This window comes from Physella acuta, unplaced genomic scaffold (assembly GCF_028476545.2).
Source record: "Physella acuta isolate Inbredline_101_S28 unplaced genomic scaffold, ASM2847654v3 ptg000714l, whole genome shotgun sequence".
Classification (NCBI taxonomy): domain Eukaryota; kingdom Metazoa; phylum Mollusca; class Gastropoda; family Physidae; genus Physella; species Physella acuta.
In genome coordinates, this window is record NW_026732232.1 from 713961 (window position 1) to 739584 (window position 25624).

General features: G+C 38.3%; 1 protein-coding gene across 1 annotated transcript in view; it reads right to left on the reverse strand.

The window, feature by feature from the left end:
* Positions 1-8358: 8358 nt before the first annotated feature.
* The window catches only part of LOC131949799 (mRNA-decapping enzyme 1A), a 54039-nt gene continuing 36773 nt past the window's right edge, over positions 8359-25624 (reverse strand). Inside the window, exons 6-14 of the mRNA XM_059311761.1 lie at positions 25167-25308; positions 23999-24056; positions 22916-23039; positions 20172-20301; positions 19767-19971; positions 19454-19644; positions 18563-18605; positions 9621-9718; positions 8359-9395 (exon numbers count right to left, since the gene is read on the reverse strand). Coding sequence (XP_059167744.1) covers positions 9318-9395; positions 9621-9718; positions 18563-18605; positions 19454-19644; positions 19767-19971; positions 20172-20301; positions 22916-23039; positions 23999-24056; positions 25167-25308 — 1069 coding nt within the window. The 3' untranslated portion in view covers positions 8359-9317. The remainder of the gene's footprint in view (positions 9396-9620; positions 9719-18562; positions 18606-19453; positions 19645-19766; positions 19972-20171; positions 20302-22915; positions 23040-23998; positions 24057-25166; positions 25309-25624) is intronic.

Below are 25624 nucleotides of genomic sequence, written 5' to 3' on the forward strand. Positions count from 1 at the left end.
GGGGGGGGGGGGGGGAAGGGGGCTGGTGTAGTGGATTTGTGAACTGGTGGAGTTGAGTGGTGGAGTGGTGGACTAGTTACTGAGGTCCTCAACATCGTCTTACAAAAAAGTGTTCAGATATAACCAAGTGACTTGACGGCAGACGTGAGAACTATCAGTTATCTCCCATCTTTTGTTACAGTTGTCTCGAATTTTATTTATTTATAGTGACATATTGAAAGTTCAAGTCAAATATCAGACAATTCTAAGATCTGCACGTGCGACAAACGGCCTTGAACTCTTACCCCTCATACTGTATTCTGCCATGCTTAATTCATAACAAAATGGCAGCCATGTCTTGGAGCAGGTCTGTCTTGTAGCAGGTCTGTCTTGTAGCAGGCGTGAGAGCAGGTTTGTTTTGTAGCAGGTCTGAGAGCAGGTCTGAGAGCAGGTCTGTCTTGTAGCAGGTCTGTCTTGGAGCAGGTCTGTCTTGGAGCAGGTCTGTCTTGTAGCAGGTCTGTCTTGGAGCAGGTCTATCTTGGAGCAGGTCTGTCTTGGAGCAGGTCTGTCTTGGAGCAGGTCTGTCTTGTAGCAAGTCTGTCTTGGAGCAGGTCTGTCTTGTAGCAGGTCTGTCTTGTAGCAGGTCTGTCTTGTAGCAGGTCTGTCTTGTAGCAGGTCTGTCTTGTAGCAGGTCTGTCTTGTAGCAGGTCTGTCTGAGGTTAAGTCGTGTTCTTAGCACCAAGACATCGCCATTCCTCGCACTGAATAAGCCGTGTAGGATGACATACTGGGGCAATCCATGTCTAGGCTTCACGTGTTCAATTGGCAATTATTGATATGACCTCCAAGGTCAGATGAATGACCCCTGGGTTAGATCTAGTACACTTGTTGACCTTGACCGTTAAATCACCCACAATTTTGTTTACCTCGATCTCTTCGAACACACACAAGCACACACACACACTGCCAACGTAACACAAGACCTCTTGTCTAGTTTTTGCCAGTTTGGCAACCAGCGCTTCTCTGTACACGAACTGCCTGGCATAATTGGCCAGAACTCTGGCGAAATGTCGGCCATGTTCTGTAGCGTCAGTTAATCAAGAAGTTACCCCGCCCCTTCTCAACAACGATACGACCAGTGGCTGGACTAACTGTCTAACATTGACATTATCTGTCTAGCATTGACAGTATCACTCTAACCTTGACAGTATCTGTCTAACCTTGACAGTACTTGTCTAACATGTGTCTATTGTTTAATTTCAAACTGAATTGATTAAACCAAAACTAATGATTTCTGTGACGTCTAGGATATGTTTTTACTTAAACTTTTTTATATACTTACCTACCCATTTAAAGGGTCAAACCTATAAGTCATATTATTGTTTGTATCGGGGGGGGGGGGGGGATACTCTATGGGTTTTGGTCGCTACATAAAGAGAAGGTACAACATAAAGAGATGGGTACAACATAAAGAGATGGGTACAACATAAAGAGAAGGTACAACATAAAGAGATGGTACATCATAAAGAGATGGCTGTGTACAACATAAAGAGATGGTACAACATAGAGAGATGGGTACAACATAAAGAGATGGGTACAACATAAAGAGATGGTACATCATAAAGAGATGGTACAACATAAAATAAGGTACAACATAAATAGATGGGTACAACATAAAGAGATGGGTACAACATAAAGAGAAGGTACAACATAAAGAGATGGTACAACATAAAGAGATGGTTGGGTACAACATAAAGAGATGGTTGGGTATAACATAAAGAGATGGTACAACATAAAGAGATGGTACATCATAAAGAGATGGTACATCATAAAGAGATGGTTGGGTACATCATAAAGAGATGGCTGTGTACAACATAAAGAGATGGTACAACATAAAGAGATGGTACAACATAAAGAGATGGTACAACATAAAGAGATGGTACAACATAAAGAGATGATGCAACATAAAGAGATGGTACATCATAAAGAGATGGTACAACATAAAGAGATGGTACAACATAAAGAGATGGTACAACATAAAGAGATGGTACAACATAAAGAGATGGTACAAAATAAAGAGATGGTACATCATAAAGAGATGGTACATCATAAAGAGATGGTTGTGTACAACATAAAGAGATAGGTACAACATAAAGAGATGGTACATCATAAAGAGATGGTACATCATAAAGAGATGGTTGGGTACAACATAAAGAGATGATACAACATAAAGAGATGGTTGGGTACAACATAAAGAGATGGTTGGGTACAACATAAAGAGATAGGTACAACATAAAGAGATGGTACAACATAAAGAGATGGTACAACATAGAGAGATGGTACAACATAAAGAGATGATACAACATAAAGAGATGGTACAACATAGAGAGATGGTACAACATAGAGAGATGGGTACAAGATATAGAGATGGTACAGCATAAAGAGATGGTACAAGATATAGAGATGGGTACAGCATGACAATAGGCTGACCTGTTAAATCACTCATCAGCTGTACACTGATTGTTTCCTGAAATTGCAATTAATTAGCCCTTATAATACCTAGCCCCACCCCTTTCAACCATACATACTTGTATATCCTGCCGTTAGCCCTTATAATACCTAGCCCCCCCCCCCCCTTTTTCAACCATACATACTTTTATATCCTGCCGTTAGCCCTTATAATACCTACCCCCCCCCCCCCTTTTTCAACCATACATACTTGTATATCCTGCCGTTAGCCCTTATAGCAATGCCCTGCCTGCACCTCCCCCCCGTATGTTTCTTGCCCTTTAACGGTGTTTTGTTAATGATCAAATTGGATGCAGGGCCAGTTGTTGAAACTATTTCCGTCACTTCTAATCAATAACAACAGGCCGACTACCCGCTGTTTCCTATTGTTGTTGCTCATTAGATGAACGCGAGGTGTGAGGGTGTGTAGGTGTGAGGGTGTGTAGGTGTGAAAGTGTGCGTGTACCCAACCTTTAGGTGACACTTCACCTCTTTGTGTGACTTACCTGCCACCAACAAACACCTCACCTTGTCCCTACCTTCTTACCTACCCATATACACCTGGACGCCTAACCGTGTCCCTACCTCCCCATGTAAACATCTGAACGCCTTACATTGTACCTACTTTCTTACCTCCCCGTGTAAACACCTCCATGTCTAGGATCTTATTTACCCCCCCCCCCCCCCACCCATCCCCCCCCCCCCCTTCCAAAAATCAATGTGTCGATCCGCACCAGCTAACGATGATGAACCTGTCTCAAGCTCGCGCCTTCAGGGTCACAGTGACCCCCCTTGACACAGCCGACTAAAAATGGAGGCTACAGAGATCCAAACGTTTGGTCTCAGTGGACCGAGTTTTTCTGTTTGTTTATCACGTTTGGCTTCTAATCTCCCAGGCTAAACCTAAAGCAGGTCTGTGGCTTTAGGCTAGCTAACTAGCCAGTGTATAGCTACCTGCAGCTAACTAGCCAGTTAGCCAGTGTATGGCTACCTGCAGCTAACTAGCCAGTTAGTTAGTGTATGACTACCTGCAGCTAACAAGCCAGTTAGCCAGTGTATGGCTACCTGCAGCTAACTAGCCAGTTAGCCAGTGTATAGCTACCTACAGCAGACAACATAAGCTAGAGCTAATTAGCGTAAGCTTGCTGAGAAAGCCAAGTCGCTGGCAAAACTTACTAATGGGTTAGAAAAGTTGAAACATTATTTTAAAACAACGGTTCAACAACAGAGAACAGTTCAAGCCAAAGGGGGTCTAGTATAAAAATGTCATCTGGATTTAAACTATCTTGGTGTAGGCAGGGAGGACACACACGCCGTCTCCTACATGATAAATCCTGACCTAATGGCTGTCACGATTTCTTTTCCTGGTCGGTAGGAATTAAGCATACCAATGTAGGAATCAAGCAGACCAATGTAGGGTAGGGATCAAGCAGACAAATGTAGGAATCAAGCAGACAAATGTAGGAATCAAGCAGACAAATGTAGGAATCAAGCAGACAAATGTAGGAATCAAGCAGACAAATGTAGGAATCAAGCAGACAAATGTAGGAATCAAGCGGATCTATGTAGGAATCAAGCAGACAAATGTAGGAATTAAGCAGACAAATGTAGGAATTAAGCATACCAATGTAGGAATCAAGCAGACAAATGTAGGAATCAAGCAGACAAATGTAGGAATCAAGCAGACAAATGTAGGAATCAAGCAGACAAATGTAGGAATCAAGCAGACAAATGTAGGAATCAAGCAGACAAATGTAGGAATCAAGCAGACCAATGTAGGAATCAAGCGGATCTATGTAGGAATCAAGCAGACATAAGGAGGAATCAAGCAGATCTATGTAGGAATCAAGCGGATCTATGTAGGAATCAAGCATACCAATGTAGGAATCAAGCATACCAATGTAGGAATCAAGCATACCAATGTAGGAATCAAGCATACCAATGTAGGAATCAAGCAGACATAAGGAGGAATCAAGCAGATCTATGTAGGAATCAAGCATACCAATGTAGGAATAAAGCAGTTCTCTGTATGAATTAAGCATACCTATGTAGGAATTAAGCATACCTATGTAGGAATCAAGCAGACCTATGAGGAAACCTTCATGTCTCCAGATAGGTGTGAAAACGTAGTCTTGTTGAGACTGATGTGTGGTGTGGATTGATTACCATGAGACATATATACGCGGCTAATGCTATAGTTATAGTATTGTGGTAAAACAAACTATTTGGAAGAAACGTAAATCCCAGTGACTGCGGTGTGCTAATAATATAACCCAACCAATGCAATCGTCTGGTAAACAGCATCATACACTAGTCTGACCTACAACAAACGGCGTTCAACAATTGGGTGTATTGTTTGGTTGTCGGCCTCTAGTGGGTCAACCTTTTCCTACCCCCCCCCCCCCCCTTTACTATTAGCCTTTTATCCATGTCGGCTGATCTTGTGGGTAGTGAAGAGATTAGTGAGGTTTCAACTTGGTGGAAATACTGCGACGTGTTGTGGAGATCAAAGGCAGACAATTTCAATGGCCGTTTAGCGCTACAGCGGAATGAAATAATAACAAGACTGTAGAACACAATCTGTATATTGTAAGATTGAACTGGACAGAACATAGCATATAAACCGGCAGAAGATTTAACATAACAACACAGTCTGGCTTGCAAGATTTAACATAACAACACAGTCTGGCTTGCAAGATTTAACATTAAACAAATGTTAACTACATCCTCAATTTATGTGTGGTTTGTGTTTATTTTTTACAACTGACATTTCTCCCAACAATCGTATAAGTAAGAGACAAAAAATGACGTTTTGTCTAACAACAAACGATAAAAATTGACGTTTTTGTCAACAATGTCCCAGTCTGTAAAATACTCCCTTCTCTTATCACCAATGAAAACTTATAAAATCTCGGACCACACGGTAGATTTACAAAAACCCAAGTACGTTAGGACAGCTATCAAGGCTTCCATTTCTTCTGTCAATTACAAAGTGTCACATGACAGCTCAGTGTAATGAAAAAGTAAGAACTGCACATGGACGTGAGGCACCATGTAGAGAAAAGTAGGCCAGGCAGGTCATGTCATCAAAATGTAGGGCAGTTCCTGACTTGGCTCTTATCGAATAGAGCTCAGAACATTTATTTTAGTGACATGTCATTTCGTTCAATAAAAACGCCCTCATCCACTTTTTGAATACATCGATCAAAGGGAGGCTACTCTCAGAAATACAAACAATAGAAGCTCCAAAGTTATTTTCCATTTATGTTGGACATTTTAAATTATTTTTAAGGTAGATTCTATATAGATCTAGATCTTTAATTCTATATGTAAAAATTCAAAAGGTAATTATTTAATTTCAGTTTTTAAAAAAATCAGGGTTACCAAAATCAGAAATTACGAATTATAAGTGAGTTTACACGGAGATTAGCGAGATTTAGATAAATTATATATAGCATAGGCCTAATTTTTTTTTTTAAATTTTACTATTTTTCTTTATTATTTAATGATATAATAAATTATTGCAAGATTTTTTGACCAGAATTGAGTCACTCAATACTTTTATAGAGAGGGCATTATTAATAAAAAAAACCCCACCTGAACAATTATTTAAAAATGCACTTAACTATAAAAAGAAATAGAACAATCAAAATCTAATGTAATAAATTCTAATAGTAATATAATTAATTTGTCAATAAAAATGTTCTAAAAAAATTAATAAGAGATCACCCAGACCTAATTATAATCTTTATAAGTTTATTCTTATAAATAAATTGATTCTATAGTTTTAGTTCTTTTAAAAGCTTATAATATAATTTATATAGATTCTATTGGTTTTTATAATTTTTTCCTACCTACTTTACAATATCTAAGAATTGCAAAGTGTAATAAGTAATAGATCTAGATCTAGCTTCTAGTACCTACCATTTTGATTCTCTCCTTTCAGAGCTTTCTGATGTAAGCTGGACACCCTGACTAATTGCTTTAAATTTACTTTAACCCTTTATTTACGGAATTATGTTCTGAATGAGATTTTTACTTAAACAATGTGTTACTATATTGCTTTTGGCACATTCAAAGCATGTATCGAAGGAAATTTCGTTTCATAAATTTTTAATGGCCCAAACAGATATTGGTACTTATAAGTACCGTCAGTAAACTAGGACATTTTTTTTTCAAAAATTTTTTTTTTACAAAACAGGAACAAACGATACAATTTATTAACTAATAACATGGCAATCATTATAACAATCACTTTTTGTAATTTTCACACATAAATACAGCACAAAAGTATATTTTGAGTACGATTTTTACTGGATTTTCTATCGGAACACATCTTAGACCTCAAACACAGCAAAAGTAGTCGTCATGTCATGCTCCCTCAATCTTGTCTGTGGTCTTTCTAGTGTTGCAACGGTTGCCGGAATGAATATGCTTTTGCTGGAAGCTTCCAATAACTAGTACAATCAGCCGCATAAACAAACAAAAGCCTAGTCATTCAGCACACAACTACTAGAAATACTAATATAATTATAGCCTACTATAATGTTATGACAAGTCTACACTACAGTGCAAAGTTCATAAATAGAATTGAGCTCAATGTGTTTTGGAAGAAGTAGTGGATTACTCTTTTCTGTTTACTGATTAAAATTTACCTTATAGATCTATACTATATGCAGAAGTATGGACTATTACTAGTCTACAGGTTTACATTATGTAAATGCTAGTTGTTGTAGGCAAGACAGTTTATTGCAGTAAATATAACTAACAAATTAAATCTTACAACCTGAACTAGGCTTTGGTATACAAATGAAGTATACTAAACCTTATAAACGAGCCTGCAACTGATATCTTTATTTTTGTTATTTTTTTACTACTAGCAATGAACATGTAATTACAATATTTCTTAGGTAAACCATATGCAAACCTTCTTATAAATGTGTAAATATCATTTTTGAGTACATTTCGATAAGTAATTATCAAGACAATATTTATGTAACTCCACCTAACAAATCTGCAATTTTCAAAAAATCCTAAAAAAAATGACCGTGTGCCCTGACGGTACTTATAAGTCCACTTGTAAACATCGATCTAATACAAAGACAATTTGATTAAAATTGTATAACTAGAAGTTAAACGCGTTTGCCTGACTATTGAAGGTGCCAATAAAAAATATTTGGGGTTGAAAACTTGAAAAAAAGGTAAAACAAAGGGAAATCAAGAACGTATGTGAGAAATGTACAGAAAAATTGTGAACTACCGATATAGCAAGACATTGAAAATAGCGCCACACCAGTAATTTTCAAAAAAACACTGATACCTCCGACTACCGGCGACTCAGGGGAGATAATACTATAAAATACATCAATAATTTTTAAAATTCGTATTTAATTTAATATAATACAGGCACTTAATTAAAGTGGTACTTATAAGTACCGTCAGTAGATAAAGGGTTAAAACCAATCAGTGGCCTATGGTAGCTTTAGTCAACAGCTTTATCTACCTCCTCTCACAGAAGATGGTAAACATTCTTGTATACCAGCTTCCACAGCCAACCACTTATTAAATAATAGTTTACTTTACAGTAGTTTACTTTATTAACAGCAATGTCTGTTTACTTAAAAACCAGATTACACTGAATTATAAGAGACACACTTATTATAAGAAGTCACTCCACTAGAAATAAGTGAACAGTGGGCTAAAAGATTAGACAGTTATCCCATAAATAAATCATGTGTTATCTAGTTTTAATGCAAATCCTATATTAAGACTGATGTTGAATTCTTGCTCTATTACTGCTATTCAAACATTTTTCTCAAAACTTTCCTGAGATTTGAGAAAACAAAATAAAATTCCACAAAAACACAGATAGAAATTGACTACATGACATTTATTGGCACAAATCACAACATGGTAAACATTTGTAAAATTTAATTCCGCAACTTTACATTCATATAAATAATATTCTCCCCATGAAGACTGTGCTTAACATTGATGAACCTTTCAACAATATCACAGAGCCAGAAGGGGTTAAGCTCAAGACCCTTACACTGAATAGCAGTAGGTTTCAACAGCAACAAATGCATTAGTTACACATCAATGTTGATATTGTAACACCAGTTTAAAAAAATTTCATTGACGTTAACCCAGTACCATGCACCAATCACACAGAACTTGTAGCACCAATCACACAAAAAGAACTTGTTGCACTAATCACACAGAGCATGTAGCAACAATCACACACCAAACAGAACTTGTAGCACAAATCACACACCAAACAGAACTTGTAGCACAAATCATACACCAAACAGAACTTATAGCACAAATCACACAGAACCTGTTGCACCAATAGTCACACATTATGTGTTGCATTAATCACTCACATGAATGGCATAAGTTGCACCAATCACTCACAGTCAGAATTACTTGCACCATCACTCACAAAGACAGAAATAATTGCACTAATCACTCACATGACTGACAAAATGAACTTATCTTACACAGGTATCCCGACAATTCCATGAAAACACATTTGTTATTCTATTGTTCTATGCAAGGGTAAAATGGCACCTCTTTAGTGTTTGTATAAAAAGTGTTCCAGCTGTGACAATAAAAATGTTGCGTGAGCCCAGGCAACCTGACCACACCACTGAATGCTGTATGGCACCTGAACACAACTGTGGTACTGAGACTGCTAGTCCAATAAATTAAAGATGGAGCTCTACCAATTTAGTCCTGATCACCAGCTGGGTGACCAGTGTGATGACCCAACAGTGAAGGTAGGTTGACCAGATGGTGATGTAGGCCTATATGTTGCAACCTGACCTGTGCTACAACTTGTTGCCAGTGGCAGCATGAAAACTCTCTAAGTACGCAGCATGTAGTGTGCTCACAAAATTACTATCATTCTGTGGAGGAGTAAAATGTCAGTTGCTGCAGAACAGGCTGTAAATTATCAAATTAATTTTTAATATTTTTTTTTAAAAGTCAATTTTCTATCTAGAAGTAATATACTACAGTTGTAAGATGCAACACTATTAAATTGTTGATTGTTTTAAAATGAGCAAACTGTAAATTACTTTGATAAGATGTAACATAGCCTGTTGTTTTAAAATGAGCAAACTGTAAATTACTTTAATAAGATGTAACATAGCCTGTTGGAGCTGGTCTCTAGTGAGTGGAGCTAGACCTGACGAGGGTGGTGGAGTCATGGCATCTTGGAAAGGGCGATCTAAGACATACAACAGTTGAAGTCATCAAAGCTTTCAAATAATGGTCAACTTGGATTAAAGCTTTAACAATGTTTCATGTCTGACTCCTATCAATAAAATCTAAGTTACTAAGATAAGGGAGATAACACCTAGCAACCTTAATTTGAAAATTTGTAACAATATGTTTATTGCTTGCAAATTTATTAAAAATCACAAAATGTACTTGAGAAAAATTAAGATATTAAACTTAAATAAAAAATATAGTTTGATATGTTGTTACGGGCTTAATCAGTGGTGTAATTACAACTCAGCAAATCTATGGGTGACATCATGTACCTACCAAAGTTAAATCTATGGGTGGCATCATGTACCTACCAAAGTTAAATCTATGGGTGGCATCATATACCTACCAAAGTTAAATCTATGTGTGTCATCATGTACCTACCAAAGTTAAATCTATGGGTGGCATCATGTACCTACCAAAGTTAAATCTATGGGTGGCATCATGTACCTACCAAAGTTAAATCTATGGGTGGCATCATCTACCTAGTCTACCACAGACAGCCTAAGTAACCAAAGTTAAATCTACGGGTGGCATCATATACCTACAAAAGTTAAATCTATGGGTGGCATCATGTACCTACCACAGTTAAATCTATGGGTGGCATCATGTACCTACCAAAGTTAAATCTATGGGTGGCATCATGTACCAAAGTTAAATCTATGGCTGTCATCATGTACCTACCAAAGTTAAATCTATGGGTGGCATCATGTACCTACCAAAGTTAAATCTATGGGTGGCATCATGTACCTACCACAGTTAAATCTACGGGTGGCATCATGTACCTACCAAAGTTAAATCTATGGGTGTCATCATCTACCTACCAAAGTTAAATCTATGGGTGGCATCATATACCTACAAAAGTTAAATCTATGGGTGGCATCATGTACCTACCAAAGTTAAATCTATGGGTGGCATCATGTACCTACCAAAGTTAAATCTATGGGTGGCATCATGTACCAAAGTTAAATCTATGGGTGGCATCATATACCTACCAAAGTTAAATCTATGGGTGGCACCATGTACCTACCAAAGTTAAATCTATGGGTGGCATCATGTACCTACCAAAGTTAAATCTATGGGTGGCATCATGTACCTACCAAAGTTAAATCTATGGGTGACATCATATACCTACCAAAGTTAAATCTATGGGTGGCATCATATACCTACCAAAGTTAAATCTATGGGTGGCATCATGTACCTACCAAAGTTAAATCTATGGGTGGCATCATGTACCTACCAAAGTTAAATCTATGGGTGGCATCATGTACCTACCAAAGTTAAATCTATGGGTGGCATCATGTACCTACCAAAGTTAAATCTATGGGTGGCATCATGTACCTACCAAAGTTAAATCTATGGGTGACATCATATACCTACCAAAGTTAAATCTATGGGTGGCATCATATACCTACCAAAGTTAAATCTATGGGTGGCATCATGTACCTACCAAAGTTAAATCTATGGGTGGCATCATGTACCTACCAAAGTTAAATCTATGGGTGGCATCATGTACCTACCAAAGTTAAATCTATGGGTGGCATCATGTACCTACCAAAGTTAAATCTATGGGTGGCATCATGTACCAACCAAAGTTAAATCTATGGGTGGCATCATGTACCTACCAAAGTTAAATCTATGGGTGGCATCATGTACCTACCAAAGTTAAATCTATGGGTGGCATCATGTACCTACCAAAGTTAAATCTATGGGTGGCATCATGTACCTACCAAAGTTAAATCTATGGCTGTCATCATGTACCTACCAAAGTTAAATCTATGGGTGGCATCATGTACCTACGAAAGTTAAATCTATGGGTGGCATCATGTACCTACCAAAGTTAAATCTATGGGTGGCATCATGTACCTACCAAAGTTAAATCTATGGGTGGCATCATGTACCTACCAAAGTTAAATCTATGGGTGGCATCATATACCTACCAAAGTTAAATCTATGGGTGGCATCATGTACCTACCAAAGTTAAATCTATGGGTGGCATCATGTACCAACCAAAGTTAAATCTATGGGTGGCATCATGTACCTACCAAAGTTAAATCTATGGGTGGCATCATGTACCTACCAAAGTTAAATCTATGGGTGGCATCATATACCTACCAAAGTTAAATCTATGGGTGGCATCATGTACCTACCAAAGTTAAATCTATGGGTGGCATCATGTACCTACCAAAGTTAAATCTATGGGTGGCATCATATACCTACCAAAGTTAAATCTATGGGTGGCATCATGTACCTACCAAAGTTAAATCTATGGGTGGCATCATGTACCAACCAAAGTTAAATCTATGGGTGGCATCATGTACCAACCAAAGTTAAATCTATGGGTGGCATCATGTACCTACCAAAGTTAAATCTATGGGTGGCATCATGTACCTACCAAAGTTAAATCTATGGGTGGCATCATGTACCAACCAAAGTTAAATCTATGGGTGGCATCATCTACCTAGTCTACCACAGACAGCCTAAGTAACCAAAGTTAAATCTACGGGTGGCATCATATACCTACAAAAGTTAAATCTATGGGTGGCATCATGTACCTACCACAGTTAAATCTACGGGTGGCATCATGTACCTACCAAAGTTAAATCTATGGGTGGCATCATGTACCAAAGTTAAATCTATGGCTGTCATCATGTACCTACCAAAGTTAAATCTATGGGTGGCATCATGTACCTACCAAAGTTAAATCTATGGGTGGCATCATGTACCTACCAAAGTTAAATCTATGGGTGGCATCATGTACCTACCAAAGATAAATCTATGGGTGGCATCATATACCTACCAAAGTTAAATCTATGGGTGGCATCATGTACCTACCAAAGTTAAATCTATGGGTGGCATCATGTACCTACCAAAGTTAAATCTATGGGTGGCATCATATACCTACCAAAGTTAAATCTATGGGTGGCATCATATACCTACCAAAGTTAAATCTATGGGTGGCATCATGTACCTACCAAAGTTAAATCTATGGGTGGCATCATGTACCAAAGTTAAATCTATGGCTGTCATCATGTACCTACCAAAGTTAAATCTATGGGTGGCATCATGTACCTACCAAAGTTAAATCTATGGGTGGCATCATGTACCTACCAAAGTTAAATCTATGGGTGGCATCATATACCTACCAAAGTTAAATCTATGGGTGGCATCATGTACCTACCAAAGTTAAATCTATGGGTGGCATCATGTACCTACCAAAGTTAAATCTATGGGTGGCATCATATACCTACCAAAGTTAAATCTATGGGTGGCATCATGTACCTACCAAAGTTAAATCTATGGGTGACATCATGTACCTACCAAAGTTAAATCTATGGGTGGCATCATGTACCAAAGTTAAATCTATGGGTGGCATCATGTACCTACCAAAGTTAAATCTATGGGTGGCATCATGTACCTACCAAAGTTAAATCTATGGGTGGCATCATGTACCAAAGTTAAATCTATGGGTGGCATCATGTACCTACCAAAGTTAAATCTATGGGTGGCATCATGTACCTACCAAAGTTAAATCTATGGGTGGCATCATGTACCTACCAAAGTTAAATCTATGGGTGGCATCATGTACCTACCAAAGTTAAATCTATGGGTGGCATCATATACCTACCAAAGTTAAATCTATGGGTGGCATCATATACCTACCAAAGTTAAATCTATGGGTGGCATCATGTACCTACCAAAGTTAAATCTATGGGTGGCATCATGTACCTACCAAAGTTAAATCTATGGGTGGCATCATGTACCTACCAAAGTTAAATCTATGGGTGGCATCATCTACCTACCAAAGTTAAATCTATGGGTGGCATCATGTACCTACCAAAGTTAAATCTATGGGTGGCATCATGTGCCTACCAAAGTTAAATCTATGGGTGGCATCATGTACCTACCAAAGTTAAATCTATGGGTGGCACCATGTACCTACCAAAGTTAAATCTATGGGTGGCACCATGTACCTACCAAAGTTAAATCTATGGGTGGCATCATGTACCTACCAAAGTTAAATCTATGGGTGGCATCATGTACCTACCAAAGTTAAATCTATGGGTGGCATCATGTACCTACCAAAGTTAAATCTATGGGTGGCATCATGTACCTACCAAAGTTAAATCTATGGGTGGCATCATGTACCAACCAAAGTTAAATCTATGGGTGGCATCATGTACCTACCAAAGTTAAATCTATGGGTGGCATCATGTACCTACCAAAGTTAAATCTATGGGTGACATCATATACCTACCAAAGTTAAATCTATGGGTGGCATCATATACCTACCAAAGTTAAATCTATGGGTGGCATCATGTACCTACCAAAGTTAAATCTATGGGTGGCATCATGTACCTACCAAAGTTAAATCTATGGGTGGCATCATGTACCTACCAAAGTTAAATCTATGGGTGGCATCATGTACCTACCAAAGTTAAATCTATGGGTGGCATCATGTACCAACCAAAGTTAAATCTATGGGTGGCATCATGTACCTACCAAAGTTAAATCTATGGGTGGCATCATGTACCTACCAAAGTTAAATCTATGGGTGGCATCATGTACCTACCAAAGTTAAATCTATGGGTGGCATCATGTACCTACCAAAGTTAAATCTATGGCTGTCATCATGTACCTACCAAAGTTAAATCTATGGGTGGCATCATGTACCTACGAAAGTTAAATCTATGGGTGGCATCATGTACCTACCAAAGTTAAATCTATGGGTGGCATCATGTACCTACCAAAGTTAAATCTATGGGTGGCATCATGTACCTACCAAAGTTAAATCTATGGGTGGCATCATATACCTACCAAAGTTAAATCTATGGGTGGCATCATGTACCTACCAAAGTTAAATCTATGGGTGGCATCATGTACCAACCAAAGTTAAATCTATGGGTGGCATCATGTACCTACCAAAGTTAAATCTATGGGTGGCATCATGTACCTACCAAAGTTAAATCTATGGGTGGCATCATATACCTACCAAAGTTAAATCTATGGGTGGCATCATGTACCTACCAAAGTTAAATCTATGGGTGGCATCATGTACCTACCAAAGTTAAATCTATGGGTGGCATCATATACCTACCAAAGTTAAATCTATGGGTGGCATCATGTACCTACCAAAGTTAAATCTATGGGTGGCATCATGTACCAACCAAAGTTAAATCTATGGGTGGCATCATGTACCAACCAAAGTTAAATCTATGGGTGGCATCATGTACCTACCAAAGTTAAATCTATGGGTGGCATCATGTACCTACCAAAGTTAAATCTATGGGTGGCATCATGTACCAACCAAAGTTAAATCTATGGGTGGCATCATCTACCTAGTCTACCACAGACAGCCTAAGTAACCAAAGTTAAATCTACGGGTGGCATCATATACCTACAAAAGTTAAATCTATGGGTGGCATCATGTACCTACCACAGTTAAATCTACGGGTGGCATCATGTACCTACCAAAGTTAAATCTATGGGTGGCATCATGTACCAAAGTTAAATCTATGGCTGTCATCATGTACCTACCAAAGTTAAATCTATGGGTGGCATCATGTACCTACCAAAGTTAAATCTATGGGTGGCATCATGTACCTACCAAAGTTAAATCTATGGGTGGCATCATGTACCTACCAAAGATAAATCTATGGGTGGCATCATATACCTACCAAAGTTAAATCTATGGGTGGCATCATGTACCTACCAAAGTTAAATCTATGGGTGGCATCATGTACCTACCAAAGTTAAATCTATGGGTGGCATCATATACCTACCAAAGTTAAATCTATGGGTGGCATCATATACCTACCAAAGTTAAATCTATGGGTGGCATCATGTACCTACCAAAGTTAAATCTATGGGTGGCATCATGTACCAAAGTTAAATCTATGGCTGTCATCATGTACCTACCAAAGTTAAATCTATGGGTGGCATCATGTACCTACCAAAGTTAAATCTATGGGTGGCATCATGTACCTACCAAAGTTAAATCTATGGGTGGCATCATATACCTACCAAAGTTAAATCTATGGGTGGCATCATGTACCTACCAAAGTTAAATCTATGGGTGGCATCATGTACCTACCAAAGTTAAATCTATGGGTGGCATCATATACCTACCAAAGTTAAATCTATGGGTGGCATCATGTACCTACCAAAGTTAAATCTATGGGTGACATCATGTACCTACCAAAGTTAAATCTATGGGTGGCATCATGTACCAAAGTTAAATCTATGGGTGGCATCATGTACCTACCAAAGTTAAATCTATGGGTGGCATCATGTACCTACCAAAGTTAAATCTATGGGTGGCATCATGTACCAAAGTTAAATCTATGGGTGGCATCATGTACCTACCAAAGTTAAATCTATGGGTGGCATCATGTACCTACCAAAGTTAAATCTATGGGTGGCATCATGTACCTACCAAAGTTAAATCTATGGGTGGCATCATGTACCTACCAAAGTTAAATCTATGGGTGGCATCATATACCTACCAAAGTTAAATCTATGGGTGGCATCATATACCTACCAAAGTTAAATCTATGGGTGGCATCATGTACCTACCAAAGTTAAATCTATGGGTGGCATCATGTACCTACCAAAGTTAAATCTATGGGTGGCATCATGTACCTACCAAAGTTAAATCTATGGGTGGCATCATCTACCTACCAAAGTTAAATCTATGGGTGGCATCATGTACCTACCAAAGTTAAATCTATGGGTGGCATCATGTGCCTACCAAAGTTAAATCTATGGGTGGCATCATGTACCTACCAAAGTTAAATCTATGGGTGGCACCATGTACCTACCAAAGTTAAATCTATGGGTGGCACCATGTACCTACCAAAGTTAAATCTATGGGTGGCATCATGTACCTACCAAAGTTAAATCTATGGGTGGCATCATGTACCTACCAAAGTTAAATCTATGGGTGGCATCATGTACCTACCAAAGTTAAATCTATGGGTGGCATCATGTACCAACCAAAGTTAAATCTATGGGTGGCATCATGTACCTACCAAAGTTAAATCTATGGCTGTCATCATGTACCTACCAAAGTTAAATCTATGGGTGGCATCATGTACCTACCAAAGTTAAATCTATGGGTGGCATCATATACCTACCAAAGTTAAATCTATGGGTGGCATCATGTACCTACCAAAGTTAAATCTATGGGTGACATCATGTACCTACCAAAGTTAAATCTATGGGTGGCATCATATACCTACCAAAGTTAAATCTATGGGTGGCATCATATACCTACCAAAGTTAAATCTATGGGTGGCATCATGTACCTACCAAAGTTAAATCTATGGGTGGCATCATGTACCTACCAAAGTTAAATCTATGGGTGGCATCATGTACCTACCAAAGTTAAATCTATGGGTGGCATCATGTACCTACCAAAGTTAAATCTATGGGTGGCATCATGTACCTACCAAAGTTAAATCTATGGGTGGCATCATGTACCTACCAAAGTTAAATCTATGGGTGGCATCATGTACCTACCAAAGTTAAATCTATGGGTGGCACCATGTACCTACCAAAGTTAAATCTATGGGTGGCATCATATACCTACCAAAGTTAAATCTATGGGTGGCATCATGTACCTATCAAAGTTAAATCTATGGGTGGCATCATGTACCTACCAAAGTTAAATCTATGGGTGGCATCATGTACCTACCAAAGTTAAATCTACGGGTGGCATCATGTACCTACCAAAGTTAAATCTATGGGTGGCATCATGTACCTACCAAAGTTAAATCTACGGGTGGCATCATGTACCTACCAAAGTTAAATCTATGGGTGGCATCATGTACCTACCAAAGTTAAATCTATGGGTGGCATCATGTACCTACCAAAGTTAAATCTATGGGTGGCATCATGTACCTACCAAAGTTAAATCTATGGGTGACATCATGTACCTACCAAAGTTAAATCTATGGGTGGCATCATGTACCAAAGTTAAATCTATGGGTTGTATCATGTACCTACCAAAGTTAAATCTATGGGTGGCATCATGTACCTACCAAAGTTAAATCTATGGGTGGCATCATGTACCAACCAAAGTTAAATCTATGGGTGGCATCATCTACCTAGTCTACCACAGACAGCCTAAGTAACCAAAGTTAAATCTACGGGTGGCATCATATACCTACAAAAGTTAAATCTATGGGTGGCATCATGTACCTACCACAGTTAAATCTACGGGTGGCATCATGTACCTACCAAAGTTAAATCTATGGCTGTCATCATGTACCTACCAAAGTTAAATCTATGGGTGGCATCATGTACCTACCAAAGTTAAATCTATGGGTGGCATCATGTACCTACCACAGTTAAATCTACGGGTGGCATCATGTACCTACCAAAGTTAAATCTATGGGTGTCAATATCTACCTACCAAAGTTAAATCTATGGGTGGCATCATATACCTACCAAAGTTAAATCTATGGGTGGCATCATGTACCTACCAAAGTTAAATCTATGGGTGGCATCATGTACCTACAAAAGTTAAATCTATGGGTGGCATCATGTACCTACCAAAGTTAAATCTATGGCTGTCATCATGTACCTACCAAAGTTAAATCTATGGGTGGCATCATGTACCTACCAAAGTTAAATCTATGGGTGGCATCATATACCTACCAAAGTTAAATCTATGGGTGGCATCATGTACCTACCAAAGTTAAATCTATGGGTGGCATCATGTACCTACCAAAGTTAAATCTATGGGTGGCATCATGTACCTACCAAAGTTAAATCTATGGGTGACATCATGTAGACTTACCTAAAAAAGCTTGTGGGGTCAGCAGGGCTGTAAAGGCTGGAGGCTGTAACAAATAGGATTTGTTGAGTAATTTTAACACAACTAGCTATAGCACAATTTTAACACAACTAGTTAGTGTACAATTTTAACACAACTAGCTAGTGTACAATTTTAACACAACTAGCTATAGCACAATTTTAACACAACTAGCTATAGCACAATTTTAACACAAATAGCTTTAGCACAATTTTAACACAACTAGCTATAGCACAATTTTAACACCACTAGCTAGTGTACAATTTTAACACAACTAGCTATAGCACAATTTTAACACAACTAGCTATAGCACAATTGTAACACAACGAGCTATTGTACAGTTTTAACACTACCATATATAGCACAATTTTAACACAACTAGCTATTGTATAATTTCAACACTATCAAATATTGCACACCTTTAACACAAGTACATAGTGTAATAGTTTAACACAACTAGCTATTGAAAAATGTTAACAGAATAATTTAAGACCTAGGACTACACTTTTAACTTTTTAGCTTTTATAATTCTTAACTTCTAATTTTTGAGACACTTAGAACAATTATAAACATTACAGAAGATAATAAGTTCTCCATGTAGAAATAATAAGTTAGGTGAAAACTAGACATTCATAAAACTTTAACTATTTCCCCCATTAAATTTATTATGTACTCATGTTGATGAATGTTTAACAGCTTTTATAACTAGTATACTGTTTATAATTGTAGAATCAATGGCACCCAGTCATTACTTCCCTTAGTCTTTGCCCTTACATTTTTTAAATTGGCCAAGTCTAGCTAAGTCAAGTTTGTAAACAACTCCAATAAGACCTAACAATGTAGCAGCTAAACTAATGGTCTAATGTGGGTGAGTACCGATTTAGATTTTCCAAGACTTGGATCCAGGTCGCTGGGTTTGAGCATGATAGGAAATAAAGCAGAGTTGTCTTTCTTCTTGTCTCCATGGATGTCCTCAGCCAATGGGGCGTCTGGCATGGCAGGGTAGCTCTCACACTGGCTGGCTGCGGCCACTGGTATAAATCCTCTGTTGGTGCCAAATTTGGGGTCTTCAGATTCAACAACAGTTCAATTAGTTTCATCTACTTGGTCAGTTCAATGTAAAGGAGTTATAGATATACTATGGCATCAACTAGACAACATGACCGGTCAATATGTGGTTACCTCTCACCTTGCATGTTAATGAGTTTTTTCACAGCCGCTGCCCCATCTGATGTCAGACTGCTGCCCTTATCCCCACTGTCCCCTTCAACACCCAGTGACTTGATGGACTGCTTGGCTGCACCTTGCCGCAAGAGCTGCATCAGATCAATGCCACCTTCAGTCTGGTGTCCACCTGGTGAGTGGCCAGAGTTACCAGCACTTCCTCCACCTCCCTGGGGAGGTTACAAGGTTCTCACATTGTCTCTCTATACATCAAGACATTCATCAGAGGTACAGTTCACATCAAATACCCAATAGGACACAGTGTAATGCTAGTTAAGTAAAAGGATGTTGATGCTCACACATAAAACCAACTTAGGGCTGCAAGTAAAAGCCAAAGGTTAAACATGAACAAATACAAATGTAGATGTACCTTTAATCTCTTGTGCTCCTCCTCTATATGCTGTTTCTCTATTTCCTCCACTGTTTTAGATGAAATCAGTTTGAGTATTGGATGTCTGTTATCTACAGGCTGGGCCTCAACCTCTGCTACTGACAAGGATCTGAGAAAAGGCATCACTTAAGTTTAAACTAGACAGGCAGTCAGGACATTTGCAGGAGTTTAAACTAGACAGGCAGTCAGGACATTTGTAGGAGTTTAAACTAGACAGGCAGTCAGGACATTTGTAGGAGTTTAAACTAGACAGGCAGTCAGGACATTTGTAGGAGTTTAAACTAGACAGGCAGTCAGGACATTTGTAGGAGTTTAAACTAGGCATACAGCAATGAGTTTGGTGGTGTGTGACCTGTACTAATACAAGACATTCATCCATCTGGATAAGTCCATTAACATTTTGTGTGGCTGTCATTGGTTGACAGCCCCCCCCCCCCCCATTTCTGACAAGTCATGACTTACAAAGGTGTGTTATTTAAACTGTTATTTATGGTGGCTTATGTTTCTTTAGAATTAGATCACACATTTTCCACCAAATAAAATAAATGTGCAAAGATCCTTAAATTATTATGCTTTTATTCAATAGCAAGAACAAACAATTTTTTCCCTTAGTAAAGCATACCTAAATGTGCATGTATTAGATACAGACTTGCCTAAATGTGCATGTATTAGATATAGACTTGCAGTATTTAGGATGGTTGAACAACCAGCCACTCACTAGACCTACTTTTCTTTCTATATATTTCTAGAAACAGACTAGGCACCAAGTTCATTGATTTAAATCATTAGTAGTATGTGGTTGCAATCTTGTCATTTTTTGTTATTTAGTCTGATAGTAGTGATAGGCTGGGTAGATATTGGAGCAGAAAGCTACACATCACAAGTTTAATTATAAAACTGTTGTGTTACAACAAGGGTCTCCAAACTTTTCAGCCCGAGGGCCGCATTATTTAACTATCAAATATCAGTTCAGGGGCCAGAGTCTCTTCAAGACATCTCTTCGGGGTGTACCGTTCCCCCCTTAACGAAATATAATTTATATAGAAATATATAAAAATTTCAAGTGTCGTTGCCCCCCCCCCCCCCGAGGAAAAAGTCTGAAAGAAGCACTGTCGGTGGCCAAAATCACACTCGAGGTCCAAGTTTGCTCTCAAATTGTTCTTCGCATATTTCAATCTTGAAAATATTTGTTCACACAGGTATCTTGTTCCAAAATTTGAAAGGTACTTTGATGTGAAAGTTTTAATATTAGGAAAATCTTGCTTTTGCAAAAACTTATAAAAACCTTCCCTTCTTTGACCATGTCTCTAATGACGTCCAGCTGCAGTTCATCTGGGCAGCAGGCCACATTTGCTTCAAATGCGTTTTGAAACAGTCTCACTTTTTTCTGCCTTTGAATCCAAGTCAAAAAACCACTACTGAAACTGCAGCTTAAAGTCTTTGATGAGCTCGTATGCAAATGACTTTGGGAACAGTGGTTGCTTCAGCCTAAAGACCTTGCACTACTGAGAGTGTGTAAGTTGTTGGCTTGTACTTGTTCCAAAAACATGACAATTTGAGATCTGAAAGCCTTTGGGTGGTTGTATAGATCAGAAACTAAATTTCCATCTCTTGTAGTTTTAGGTTCAGAAAATTTAAATGACTAGTTATGTTTGCAGCAGAGGCCAATTTTTATACCCACTCTTCATCAGACATTAAGTACATCAGCTTGTGGCTTGCCTTTACTTTCAAGGAAGTCCCTTATTTCCTTTCTTAACTCAAATACTCTGCTCAGAAAAATTTCTCGCAAATTAGCCATCTTACTGCTGTGAAATATGGTAAATTTTGCGATTCTGTGTTTCTATCTTTTAACATGTCTCTGAACTATCAATATTCTCTCCGGTAACAGTGCCATACATTCTATGTAGTGAAGCCAGCTCTTGTGTTATGTTTATGTCTTCATCCACACCTCTAATGAACATAAGCAGTTGAGATGTGGAACAGCTGTCCAGCATCTGATCCATTACAATTAAAAAATTGCCAAACTTGCTTGTATTTTCGCTATTTGAGTCACGATGTTTTCACAGTTGTCTGCAACCCGGCGGGCAATGATATTTGCACCCAAAGCCACATTTTCAAATTGTTTTGAATTTTCTGGGCATAGTTTCTCAGCCACCTCTAACAAACATTTATTCAGCGACAAAAAGATCGCCGCGGACCGGATTAGAGGACCTCTCTGGCCTCATCTGGCCCGCGGTTTGGAGACCCCTGTGTTACACCAAAAGCTCAAGTTCAAAGAAAAATAATTCTTCAAACAAAACTAATTTTCACCAGTAAGAAAAAGAAACAGATTTAAATATTATAAAACTAGTGACTAGCTTGAGATGAAGACCAATTAAGGCCACTTCCCATTGTCCACCATGCATTTAAATGGAAGGAAATACAGCAAATGACATTCCATGAGAGCTATGTTTGACTAATAATTACAGTTAGCATTGCTCGCTTCAGGAACAGAGCTTTATACTGATATCCATTTAATAACAAACAGTTTTCATAAAATGGCATTTTTTGGGTACAAATTAAGATAATTGAGCTTGGTATCACAACAATATCAACAAAAAAAAACAAACAAACAACAAATATTGTTTTTTAATTATTCATGCTTTTGAACAATTAATGAAAACAACTAAAATCACATGTAAATCCTTACTAAAAACTACGCAGTATAATAAAACAACAGCTACCTTCCAAATACAGGATGTTTAGGTGTGTCTGTTGCAGTATCCACCATTCCAGCTTTGGCACTGTGTAGATTAACTGTTCGGAACAAGTCAGCTAAGGAGATCTGTGACATACCCGAGGCATCGCCTAAAACAGAGCACATTTCTAGACACCATTACAACAGAGCACATTTCTAGACACCATTACAACAGAGCACATTTCTAGACACCATTACAACAGAGCACATTTCTAGACACCATTAAAACTGAGCACATTTCTAGACACCATTACAACAGAGCACATTTCTAGACACCATTACAACAGAGCACATTTCTAGACACCATTACAACAGAGCACATTTCTAGACACCATTAAAACAGAGCACATTTCTAGACACCATTACACCAGAGCACATTTCTAGACACCATTAAAACAGAGCACATTTCTAGACACCATTACAACAGAGCACATTTCTAGACACCATTACAACAGAGCACATTTCTAGACACCATTACAACAGAGCACATTTCTAGACACCATTAAAACTGAGCACATTTCTAGACACCATTACAACAGAGCACATTTCTAGACACCATTACAACAGAGCACATTTCTAGACACCATTACAACAGAGCACATTTCTAGACACCATTAAAACAGAGCACATTTCTAGACACCATTACACCAGAGCACATTTCTAGACACCATTAAAACAGAGCACATTTCTAGACACCATTACAACAGAGCACATTTCTAGACACCATTACAACAGAGCACATTTCTAGACACCATTAAATTGAAAGCAGTATACTTTATTCATGAAACAAGTTAAATTTACAAATAGAAAGATGTGATTTTGCTATTAAGTGGCCAGTCTAATGTGACATTTTGTCAATCTATGTAATTGTACACACTATTTTTAAAATTAGATTCATTAATATCTTAGTCATAAAAATCTGGAGAAGCAATGAATGCACTGGTAGTGGGTAATGTAATGTACCTCTCACGACTGGTTGTGGGCAATGTAAGGTATCACCAATGGTGGTGGGTAATGTAATGTATCACCACTGGTAGTGAGAATGTAAGAACAAATATTAAGGTCTCACCACTAGGATGCTTGATAGGCCTAGGATCTGTCTGTTCGTATGTGGCCCCATGTTCTTGCTGCAGACAATCAAGGAATAAATCACCTATCACAAGCATTGATAAGACTGTTATACAACACACACAGGTAACCTAGAGCAATGGGAGATAGCCCAGCAGATCAAAGCCCACAAGATATAAGACTGTCATACAACACACACAGGTAACCTATGGCAATGGGAGATAGCCCAGCAGATCAAAGCCCACAAGATATAAGACTGTCATACAACACACACAGGTAACCTAGAGCACGGGGAGATAGCCCAGCAGATCAAAGCCCACAAGATATAAGACTGTCATACAACACACACACAGGTAACCTAGGGCAATGGGAGATAGCCCAGCAGATCAAAGCCCACAAGATATAAGACTGTCATACAACACACACAGGTAACCTAGAGCACGGGGAGATAGCCCAGCAGATCAAAGCCCACAAGATATAAGACTGTCATACAACACACACACAGGTAACCTATGGCAATGGGAGATAGCCCAGCAGATCAAAGCCCACAAGATATAAGACTGTCATACAACACACACAGGTAACCTAGAGCAATGGGAGATAGCCCAGCAGATCAAAGCCCACAAGATATAAGACTGTCATACAACACACACAGGTAACCTAGAGCAATGGGAGATAGCCCAGCAGATCAAAGCCCACAAGATATAAGACTGTCATACAACCCACACAGGTAACCTAGAGCAATGGGAGATAGCCCAGCAGATCAAAGCCCGCAAGATATAAGACTGTCATACAACACACACAGGTAACCTAGAGCACGGGGAGATAGCCCAGCAGATCAAAGCCCGCAAGATATAAGACTGTCATACAACACACACAGGTAACCTAGAGCAATGGGAGATAGCCCAGCAGATCAAAGCCCACAAGATATAAGACTGTCATACAACCCACACAGGTAACCTAGAGCAATGGGAGATAGCCCAGCAGATCAAAGCCCACAAGACAGACAGCCCATGACAAACTATTACAATTAAACGACACTTATGATAGAACTACACTCAAGTTCTTTTCCATTCATACTTAATAAGTTAATAACTGTTCTTTTCTTCCATTATTTCAAGAATAGCTTGATCCTACTGTACATATTTCATACAACACACTTGACTTACATCATATGTTTTTTGAGCATTTGTTAATAAACTTAAAATATTTTGACCAGCTTCAACAGATTTGCCTTCCAGGCACCGGGCAGACACTCCATCCATGTTAGAACATTTTTCTTCACCTCGACCAGACACCTCACGCAGAATTCTAAACACCAATACAGATGTTTTAGCACAATTTGATTACACTTATTTGTTACAGGGTTAGTATTGAACAATTTTGTAGTAAGATCTATCAAAAATCTACTGCAGCATGTAGCAATGACTTCATTAAATGACTTTATCAAATGACTTCAGCTAATGCAGCAATTATAAAATGGAGAAAACAACAGCAGGAGGAATATATGTAATTAAAGAAGTCATTGGGAAAACCAAACTTTGAATTTTTTCTGTCAGCCTTAAACTAAAAGAAGTCATTGAGAAGCCAACCTTTACATTTTTTTCTGTCAGCCTTAAACTAAAAG